The sequence below is a fragment of the Cyanistes caeruleus genome, chromosome 1, assembly GCF_971803275.1.
Source record: "Cyanistes caeruleus chromosome 1, bCyaCae1.hap1.1, whole genome shotgun sequence".
Lineage (NCBI taxonomy): Eukaryota > Metazoa > Chordata > Aves > Passeriformes > Paridae > Cyanistes > Cyanistes caeruleus.
This window is the reverse complement of record NC_141701.1, coordinates 100,828,665-100,840,078: the sequence shown is the minus strand read 5'-3', so window position 1 is coordinate 100,840,078 and position 11,414 is coordinate 100,828,665. Positions and strand designations below refer to the sequence as shown.

The 11,414-nt window shown below is 39.0% G+C and overlaps 1 protein-coding gene across 30 annotated transcripts in view; it reads right to left on the bottom strand.

Annotated features, from left to right (window-relative positions):
* Window positions 1–5,189: 5,189 nt before the first annotated feature.
* HECW1 (HECT, C2 and WW domain containing E3 ubiquitin protein ligase 1) overlaps window positions 5,190–11,414 on the bottom strand; it is a 319,771-nt gene continuing 313,546 nt past the window's right edge. For all 30 annotated transcript variants that reach the window (XM_086845056.1, XM_086845137.1, XM_086845031.1 and 27 more), the window contains one exon: window positions 5,190–5,664. In XM_086845056.1, the coding sequence (XP_086701182.1) occupies window positions 5,553–5,664 (112 nt within the window). In that variant the 3' untranslated portion in view covers window positions 5,190–5,552. The remainder of the gene's footprint in view (window positions 5,665–11,414) is intronic.

Genomic DNA, 11,414 nt, shown 5'->3' with positions numbered 1-11,414 from the left:
ATCTGAGGCGTGTTAATCTATCCTGGAATGTGTTAATGAAACACGCCAGAGATATTACAGTGACGAGCAGGAGACATGGGTGTGACATACTGGGATGCTGGAGCATCTTGCTATGTATTTGCTGTCAACACAGTGCAGACCCAGCATATGCTATTAAGAAATCATCCTTGCAGTTGCATTTCATCCCTATAATGCAGTAATTATACCTAGAAGCAAGGTATGTGTAAGTAGCATACATACTGCTTTTGTCCCTCTGACCAGACGTTTCCTGTAGTGAGTAATAAGCACACATGCTCTCAAGATAGGAAAGCATGGGGGCTCTGGTCATGCACACCTACATGGAGAACCTCAAGTTTTAGACAGGTGCCCCAAAAGATTGAATAAAAGCAGTGGAAGGGCCTGAATGCAACAGTGGGAAAGGACATGATCCTGAAACTGAAATTTCTGAAATTAGTGGGCTTTGACAATGCCAGTTTCCACCCACTCTTACATACATACTCTATGAAATAGTTTATTTGTAATAGACAGTCCACACAATGCCATAACAAAGTGATTTTATTGACATTCCTCCATAGTGATATGGTTGAATAGAAAGCACAGCCTGAGTATCATGTGACATTTTTCTGTCAATAAAAGCAAAATCAGTCCAATAATGAGGACCTTTCCTGCCACTGACTTTATGTAGTCTTTAACAAAAACCATAACAGACATTTCTGTTAGATAAATTGTAAGCTGCAGGGAATTTGGCTCATGGTACAATATTTACTATACCTAGTATCTACTATCTACAGGCATCTGTTTTTCTACTGGAACAAAAGAACTACATGACTCACTAGTGAGAAAGTAACAATCCAATCTTTTGGACCTTGTGATAACTGGAAAACCTATCCCAGATTTAGTATATTGCAGTAGTTTTATCTTTTCGTAATGAACACTGAGGTACAGCAAGAATAATAAAAAGCACCGCATTTGTTGTAGAAAGATCTGTTGGTCTGCATTTGACTGAAAGTGTTTAATCTTGACTGGGAAGCCCTATTAATGTTACTATGGAGACAGGGCAAATATAATTTCAACAGAAATTAAACAGATCTCCAGTCAAATTTGTCCTTCTGAAATTCCATAGATTGCCAAAGGGTTAATAGTGAAGGACAAGTTTAACCCGTCCCCTGTGCGTTTATATTTTAGCTTATTTCAGTTTAGATTTTCATCTTCAAATTCAGTATCCTGTTGTTTCCAACTAGAGGTATGTCAACTTTTTGTTACAGTGAAACTAGAACAACAAAACATAATCCAAACAAACACTCCTCTCCCACAGGCCATCTCTCGGACTAGACTACGAACTCAAACCTCAGCTACAGTTCATTCAAAAGTTCATGGGCACTTGAGCAAGCCTGGTCAAGTCCCCTGACAGAAGTCCCCTGTGTCAGACTGTACAAAACTCATAACTTCTCCATTAGATGTTAGATGTAGTTTGGACCACTCACTTCTTGCCTTGTGATAGCCATGGACCTCTCTGGAACATAAAAATGAAGTTTTGGATATGCACAGACTGAAACTGAACGTGTATGTAACTTACTGCAGACTGAAGTGACAGCATTTGCAAGGTTTTACCTGGCACTGTTAACACTAAGATACAGATGTTTATACAGGATCAAATCCTGCACAGCTGATGTAGTTGAACAGTCAGTGGGACTACTTCAAGGTGGAAGACCTACTGATGATATAAAATACCTATTTCCATTCTTTTATCTCCAGATTAATGCTAACAGGATTTCAAAACCAGAAATATCCCCTTTCCTCCCTCTACCATTAATACCATCAGGACAATCATTTTGAGAACCATATGGACCCTCTGAAACTGCTGTGTTGCTGTATTCATTGCTCTGACTGAAAACTAGAATTAATTAAAGCTGTCAGATTGCCTCTTCCATTTTTTACTTGCATTTTAAAAATCTATTGATGTTGATATTGTATATTAATCTAGTCACCACCATATGTAAGCCACCACCAGGTTTCAAGGGAACTGAGGTGAAAGAGCTGAAAATATTATTTCACTGTAAGTCTGCCCTATGGAATACCTTCTAGTCCTTCCTGTGGGGAAAGAATGAAACCAGAATTTCTGTAATCAACAGTCAGTGTTTTATAAACGAAGATGCAGACCTGGGAAGTAACAGCACTTGAATCAACAGAAGAACAAGGAAGGGGATGCCTTGCACATTCACAACAACAACAACAAAGTCAATTAATTGCATAATGGGCAGGTTAAATAACAGGCCAAGGGAGGTAGGTTCCTTCCTCTCTCCTGTTTGCACCATTCATTGCCTCACTCTGACACTGCAGTGCCACTTCAGATGCACAGCTTCCCCTTCACTCCAGGCTGGGACTGGATTCTGCCCATGGCATGACGCAAAGAATGGAGAAACACTGTGTTGATCCAGATATCAGAAAGATGATGTCTCACTTTGAAAACCTATTGGGGTAGGGCATTTGGGAAGAGAGAGGGATAGGACTAGAATGGCAGAATGCAAGAAAAGCCATATATGGCATTTTCTTTCTCTTTAGGAAAACAGTCAACTGTCTGTATTTCTGGCCTTAGATCCAAAACACTTGCAAGGAAATCTGCATGACTTTGTCAACCTAGAAAACAGCTTTTAAAAAGTATTAGGCTGTGTGCTTGAAAGACAACTTGGATCAAGGATTTTGATGGGAGGTAGCTGACTATGCTCTGTGTTTCCCAGCGGAGCAACACACAAGGTGCTCAAGATGGCATCTGCCAAACGTAATCTAGTTTAGTGTGTGACGAGTGCCAGAAAATGTTGTGAAGAAGAATTTCAAGAGAAAGCCTTCTGTGTTTCATTTAGTGGAGCTTGATGCTGTCTCTGAAACACAAACATCTTTTATTATGCTACAAAAAATAGTTTCACTTTTTTGTAATAAAATATAGTTTTAAAATACTTTAAAAAAAATCAACTATACAGTGTTGTAAAGATTGGATTATTTTTTTTTTTTCCACTTTTTCACTGTGTTAATGAGACAGCTCTTGACTTTCCTTGGCCAAACACGGACCAACCAGTTGGATGCTTCTCTTTTTTCTAATGTTGGAAGTCATCCAACATTTGACATAGTGCAGGTAACTTTATAACATCATCAGGAATAAATTAGGAACCATACAAGAATCACTGGATTTGGGGGCCCAGAGCTGAAGAGGCAGGAATTACATACATTGAAAGATTTCATGTTCAGTGTCTCCTGGTGTGACTTGTTCTGATGAAATTCATGTGTACATGGCAGATGCTCTGAGAAAACATTAATTTTTCCATCTCTCCTGTGCAGTGGGCTGGTCACATGGAATACATGCCTGAGAGCTCATTTATGGAAACACTAAACATCATTTTTGGTGTGTGGTACAATGAAGCTGGCCTGTAGCTGCAGCCTCTGTTTGCAACTGTAATATAACAACAACATACTAAAACATAGATTCTCAGTAAAAGCCATACAGTAAATTAGTATAGAAGTGGCTGAAATGCTACAGAAATTGAATTAATGGGGCAATTTCAATATTTCAAATTTTTCATGTACCATTAACAAAAAAACAAAAAACAAAACCCAAACAAAGAAACCAAAAAAACAACAAAAATAATTTTTTTTTGCTTAGAAATATATTTTTGGCTCCATCACCTTTCAAATACCTACTGACCAAAGAATAAAAGCAGGAGAAAGATCTAAAAACTCTCAGAATGCAGTTTTTCAAGTGTGATGAGGTATGAGGTTCTGTACAACCACCATAAAAATATGTGAGAAAGCAGAAGTCAAATTTTTTTCTCTGGAGAGAAAACTTAAGACAAATTTGATGTGTTAGATCTTGAACTGGTCTCCTGACTTTACAGTGATCGAAAGCATAACTAACACAAAACTACAAGTAACAAGCCCCCAAGGGGGTGTTGTAGTTCATGCAAGCTGCTAGACACTATGACATTACTTTCTCACTTACCTTCACAAATCTCTCACTTTGCATTTCTTGCATCCTTTAACACATTTAATGTCAGAAGATACTTTGCATTTCCATTTCCCAGTTAAGACAAACACTTTCAATCTGAAATTAGTCTTGGAAAACAAGGGCAGCAAAGATTAATAACTAGAATGTAATCAGAGCAGTGATGTTGACTGTAACAGCCTCAGAAAAATCCATCTGAAGAAAAGCCTACTGCTATTTTCCTTTTTTTACCCCTGGATTCAGAGTTGGAAAGCACACCAAACTGAAGAAGGTTATGTCTGCAGTAACAAGAGAAAGATCTTTAGTTTAGTGGTACCTAGTATGACTGGAGGGCCTTTGGACTCCCTCCAAGAGGATGTGCACTAAAATCTTAAACCCCCTAGAAATACAGTTCCCTTCATACCTGACAAACACCCTCATTCACTGCAGCTTCTCATTTGACAGACACACGACAAAAACATTCTGTCTACAACCAACCACTCTTGAGGATATGGACTATTCCACTGAACAAGAAAAGAGAAACACAACTGAAAACCGCCCCCAGCAACCATAATGTAGCCCAACCTAACAGAAAATAAATGGCTTCTGACACAGGGGATGGGATTGTCTAGACTTGTCATTTGGAAAGGAACATTTTAAACATCAGAAAACAAAGATCTGGTAAACAGAACCCAAGGGTATTCATAGGAGTAGAACATTCTTCTTACTTCCCCTTTTCCTTGTCATATACAATACTAAGGTAAGGGAGCCTTGTCCTTTATGCTACATAATAAAATATCCTTCTTGAATGTGCACAACCTTGTGCTTCTTGTGTGGTAAACATTACAATGGAGATGCCCCTCCCAATAGCTCTGAAGTGCAAGTTCTCTCCAGTACTGGCAAGCAACAATCATAACAATCGCCGTTATGCTTTGCATTGCATTACAGGTTGTTGGTTTTGTTTTTTAGTTTTTGAAGGTCTTATCTGCACCATATATCTGGGCCAGTTCCAGCTGATGCAACTGATGTGGATCATGAGTTCATATACAAAAATTTCAGTTTTGCTCATAGGTGTCTTTCAGATGGTCAACACATACAGGAAAAACAGGGATGGATGATGATATATTTGACCAGCTCCTAGTACTGGATTCAACGATTAAGATGGGCTATGAACTGATTTAGAAGATATGGGCATATAAAAGCTTGGAATGCTTGATGAGGTTTTTTTTTTTATTTTTTAATCAACGTAGGTGGAAGTAAACATTTATTAACATTTGGTCAAGTGTAGTGTAACTTGCATTTGTATTTTCATTGTTATTAATGGAGGTATGTAGAGATATACAGAAACCTTGAGACAGTTGTTTTTCTATTGCATACAGACTAGCGGTCCATTGGAAACAGAGGATGAAAGCATGAAGGTTAGATTGTAGAGGGTGGCAGTTCTTCATGCACAGCTTTTGTTAATCTTGATTTTTGTTTTGTTTTCAAAAATAAAAACATGGGAAACCAAGATCAAATGATGGTGGACAGGAAAGGTGACATCATCAGCCATAAAAACACCAGAAGTGCCTGAACCCCCTCATTCAAGTCCAAAGGTGCTAGTTTCTTCAACAGCTGTCAGCAGCTTTTCATACAGCATAGAATATGAGGGGTAAGGTGGAAGATCCAAACGGTTGAAACATGTGTGTGCCCTGCAAAAGGAAAATATGCTACATGTTAATCTAAAAAAACTCAAGAAAATAAGAATTGAGAAAACTAGTTTCTACTGAGACTCAATACATTCAAGTTCACTCCAAGTAAAACTTTTGAATTCCACCTAAATATGAGGTACTGAAATGTATGTGCACATACACATGAATACTTTATATAGAAGACACAAGCTAAGTATGAACATAACATCTGATATTCCTGCTTCAGATGTTGCAGGGATCTTGTACGGATCTTGATGGAGAAAAATGCTGGAGATCACCGAGGAGATGGGGTTTAGGGCCTGATAGAGAAGTTCATTACTATAATTTTGGTTGCTTCAAGATTTTTAAAAAACATTGCATTCATCTGTACATCCAACATGAGCTGCCAGTAAGTTTTGCACTAGTGGACAAACACAATGTGATGGACTATAGTGACAGAATGGGCTCAGCATGTGTTTGCAGTGAGGCAGGCCTGACTGCTAAAAGACCATTCAGGAATCTGCTAACTGAGGAAGGAAGGCTGCTGAAAATATTCCTGCAAGTCAGCTGTTGGCCATCTGCCTCAAGTCTGGCCTTTAAATGCTATTTATTTGTCGTACCCAAGACAAAAGCAAAATATTCTGTGCAGAGCAAGCTGCAAACTTGATGACCATCTCTTTCCCTAGTTTTACTGCTATCTTTACCTGCCATTATATTTACACTGGGAGAACATTCTAAAGAGGCCATGGAATGAGTTCCATGCTGCCTTCACCTTGTTGCAGCTTTTCTGGCAGCAGCAATTATACCCAGAGGCAGCACTTCACTGTGGGAGGTGCTATACAAATGTGGAGTAAAGAAACAGTCCCTGCCCCAACAGTTCAGCTGCTTCAACTCACTGAGAAACTGCACAGCTCATTCAACGAATGGATGTGGGTGAGGCACATTTTCAGTAAAATTGTTTCAGTTTTTTTTCAGTTAGCTTAGAGTTTTACATGATGATAACAGTATTTCTATTTCCTCTTGCTCACTGGGATAAATGTGAATTGACAAAATTTCACAAAAGGAAACTGTGAACGTAACCTCAATGGCTAACAATGCCTGAGCTTCTGGCCCCTAGTATTTTTAGAAGCCATGGAGTTGTTTTATAGCTCTTCTATCTCAAACTTTAACACAATGCTATTTCTCTTGCACTGAAGCAGCAGAGCTATCTTGGAGAAAATGAAATGAAGCCATGTTAGACATCTCTTATGCCACCTCCAAAGTGGGAAAGACATAATGCTAGTAGATGGGCTGCCCTGAGACTTGTAGATTCAGAGGGAGAGTTTTATCAAGCACCAGCGGTGAATCATTAAAAGCAATCAGGCAACTGAAATAGCCAGAGGCACGTAATCTTCACTGCACTACAGAATTTCAATTAGGAGAGCTTTTACCATCCTTTTTCTCCTTCTGAATGAAGATCTGTTAGCCGGTTAGTCTCTGAAGAGAATACGATAAACACAGAATTTGTGGAAATGAGCAGGAATGCTTCAGTTATTGAAAAAGGAACACTAATAAAGCCATTATTTAATTCATCTCTTGAAATTAAACATGGCAGCTCACGTGTATTACCCATGAGTAGCCCTGCACTGTTTACTGTTTATCTCAACAATCTTTGGCAACCTAAGTTGTTTCTACAATCCATTGGCAATATGTATCAACCACTGGGAGTTAATTAACAGAAGGATTCTTGTAGTCCATTCAGAACATGTTTACCACAGGCAAGCCCCATGCAGAGACAACCGGTCTTGAGGAGCTCAGCTGCTGGGCTCCAGAATTGGAAGTAGCACAGCCATGGTGGCTCAGGTGTGAATTCTTCTAATGTAGTTTTGCAGAACCAGACCTCTGTACGGTACTCAGCTGTGGCACATTTAACTGTTTGAGACAACAGCATCTCAGACATTGCTGTTGTGCATCCTATTGTGTACAGACCTATCCACAGTCACTGACTCTGGTATTTACTTTCTTGCAGACATTTATCTTGACTGATTATTATCCATCTGATTTCTCACTGGTTATGAAACAACCTTACAATGCTGTTGACTTTCAGTCATCCTTGACCTAGTCAAACTCAGAAAAAAGATCAGTTCCTTCTCTTACTATGAGGTTACAGATGTGGGCTCTTCTATAGAAGGTCTCAAGGAATTGATTGTGGGGAGCAAAGAGAGGAAAGTATGTTAATGTGTCTAGAAACACTGAATCATTTTGCTAAACAAGATTCTTGAATTCTCCAGCTCAAGAATTTCACAGAAAAAAATCCTTGCACTTCAAAGAAAGGTCATCAAATTTGAAATGAAAGCAGCATTTCAGGAGTGCTATCCAGGTAAGGTTTACACTTCCACCTACTTACAGTGCAAAACATAAAACATTGCTAAAGGCAAAATCTGGGTTCATATTCTGGTCTGTGAAACAAATGTGGATCTACTGCAACTCCAGTGATGCCTGTGAAGCCCACTCAATCTTACATGAAGATACTTATGTGCAAAACTTTCTGGTTTTCATCATATATTGTGCGATACTGCAGTACACAAGGAAATTAAGAGTCAGTGACACTTTCCATAATGCCCACTGCTGTCTAACTGTGCTCCATCCTCCAAAGGGGTCAATTCCTCCTGAATTATGTTGGCCTCCTACTACTGGTCCCAGTGAGAGTGACTACAGTAAGCATAATCCAGGGAACACTTGCCACACATATTGGGGTGAAAACATTGCATCAGTAGTGCAAGAAGTAGTCACAGCAAAGAGAAAATATTTCTTCCCTTGATTTAAGCCTCCTACCATATAAGCCTGCTGACATTTGAGAGGGTGTTTAGGGAATGTGAGGCCTGGAATAAGAATTACATTGGCAAGAGCTTTTATGGGAAGGATTCTGGCTTCTCCAGAAGAAAATGCAAGATAAAGTAATGTGAACCAACTCTGACCCTCGTATGCCCTCATCCTGCAGTAAGTTAAGCAGTAAATGGACCACTTAAAATTTCATTCTTCCTGGCAGTCTGTCTTTATTGCTTAATATAGTTTTGGTGGGCTTGAACCTTTAATCTTGCTCATTGGTCACAGTGCTATGCTATTTCTTTTCTTCTAAGAATTCTTTCTAAAAATTATGAGTATAAGCTTTTTAGATTTTTGCATTCTTCCTTTCTTTGTCACTTCCTTTATTCCCCATAAAGATGAGAGTCCAAAGGCAGTAAAAGTGGGCACAGAACCCCATCCTATCTTAATTATAGCTTGAAACCTACTCTACTACCTTACTCTACTAAAGTAAGGGTTACATTCTAACATAATCACGCCTGTCAGGCAGAAACTGGACAGTTCTCCTTTTCACCTTGCTTTTGTTAAATGAACCCACAAACCCCTTTTTATCAATCTCAGAACCCACAAGTAGGAGCTTTTGTTCCTTTTGTCTGTAAGAAGGAACACTTATATGTTGTCCAGGACTCAGTGCTTAATAGATGAATGCAGATTTGTAGCTGATACTGCTGTTATATTTGAAAAAAAGAGGAAAGAGAAATGGATGGGATATAAGGAAAGGTAAGGGACAGCAAAGCCCATGCACTTAGTCCATTGTCAAAGAAGGAAATTATGAGAATAAAATTCTTTGTAGTCACAATCTTTTTTTTAATTGTAATATGGGATTCTGTGGCAATTAAATACTTGATCATCCAATAGAGAGGAACAGAATTCTCTTACAAAAGATCAGATATTTACTAGCACTAGTAATCTGTATCATACATAACACTCACTACACTGATGAATGAAAATCTCTTCTGATGAAAGGCTAGTTGCAGCTCAGCACTGTTGAGAAAAGTGACCTCATTGCATCAAATGTGATGATTTGAATCCCTGGGATACATACTGAGGTCCTTACTTACTTGGTACTCAAACAGACAATCTTGGAGCTGGCAGGAGTTTTGCCAGGTGAGGAGTGCAACCACAAGGTGGGACAGTGGCATTTGTAGGCATTGAACATTTTTGCCAAATTTATTGTTAGGATTTAGGAAGACTGAACTGTTGCCTCCTTCAACTATAGCAGAAAACACTGGTAGCTCTTAGCACAGGTCTATTTTGGGCCAGGAATTCTTCTCCCATGGTACCAAATGAAGCTATGCTATTCCAGCTAGAAAACCAGTGCCTTTTCATTAATGTTTGGTGGGGAGCAAGAATCCATTCCTGCAGAACTACTAGTAAAACTGATTCCATTTACAAACCTACATGACCCAGAAGAGGTGAAGAGAGGATTCCTGCTTTAGAAGAGGCTATAGGTGCAAGAATTCTCCAACCATCTCTACTCAGGCAACCAGTTAAATGTGTAACATCCTCATTTTGGGGCAAAGCTTTGCACATTATATAACAAGAGTAAAACTCAACCTTGATGAACAAGTGATTGAACCTATTATTTTCTACAACAAGTTACACCAGTTTGGAATAACCCATGATGCAGATTTACACTGACAGATCTGCAAAGTGGGCAGTCTCTTTGGAACCTGCTTTATGGTCATTGTTTGGAGATCTGGGATTAGAGCAGCATTTCTGAGCTGTATGGTGCCTCAACTTTCTAACTTAGGTGATCTCAAAAGTAAATATAGATAAGGATAATGTGTCTGGCACATGTGCATACTCCAGAAATAAAATAACTGGTGTAATCTTACTCTTCTTTGTCTTAGATGTACATATTACACCACAATTACCCTGTTCATGCAGGGAACTGGTACTAATGAACAAATCCACCAATTTAGAATGAAGTTACTGGATGTTCAACCTTCCTAAAAATGTCTTGCTTATTCTCAGTGCCTTCAAGAAACACTTTAAGTGTCATGTATTTTGGTTATTCTTTGAAAAGCATTTCATTTTGGAAATTTACACCATGGCTTTTTTTCCTGGGTTGCTGTTGCAAGTGCAAACAGTACTAACCTATCTAGTTTAGGTGTTAGCACATCTCTGCTCACTATAAGCAAATGGTAGTTGCATGCTCCATTGCCAAAGTGCAAGGACAGTATGTACAGGAGATTTGCCTAACTACTTCAACTATCTGGAGCAGAAGTAAGGGAACAGAGAAAGAATCATGGACTCTCCTGATAGAGCGAAAAGTTCTCAACATTTTGTACAGCAGTTAAAGTGAAAAGGGAATTTGTTGTGGTTTATGGTGAAGTTAGTTACACTCATGTCACAGGGCTAAAAGGCTGACAGGATATGACATACAACTCTTTTTTAGCCTGTGAGTCTAAAGTACATAAATAAATCAAAATAAACATGGGCAAACCATAACCAGGTATTTAAAACCAAGTTTTAAATAATACTCATTTAGTTGCTTAACTAAGGATTTAGGGAACCTCCAGGTTTAGCCTGTGTGTTTTATGCATTTCTTAGCACTGTGTAGACTTGGCAGCACCCCATAATTTTATAAAAATGCAGGCAGTAATTCATGGTGAGCAAGCTGTGTTTATTCCCCATGAGCAAGTTTTGTTTCTTTTTCCCCTGGCTAAAATGAATGCAGAGCTCTAAGACTTCTAACAAGTGCTACCAACTTTCACCTGGAAAGGAGGCCTCTTTCAGGGAGAGCAACCCATTCAGAGATCAGCACAAAAACATAAAATCTCGAGGCTAACTGAATCTGAGTCAGAAGTAATGCCTAGGTTCACAAAGAAAGTTAAACAGAGCAGAAAGGGGCCAATTACCTTTTCAGAACTTGACGGGTCAGCCCAGGGCATTTTCTGTGCATGCACCAAGGTCCACCTTCC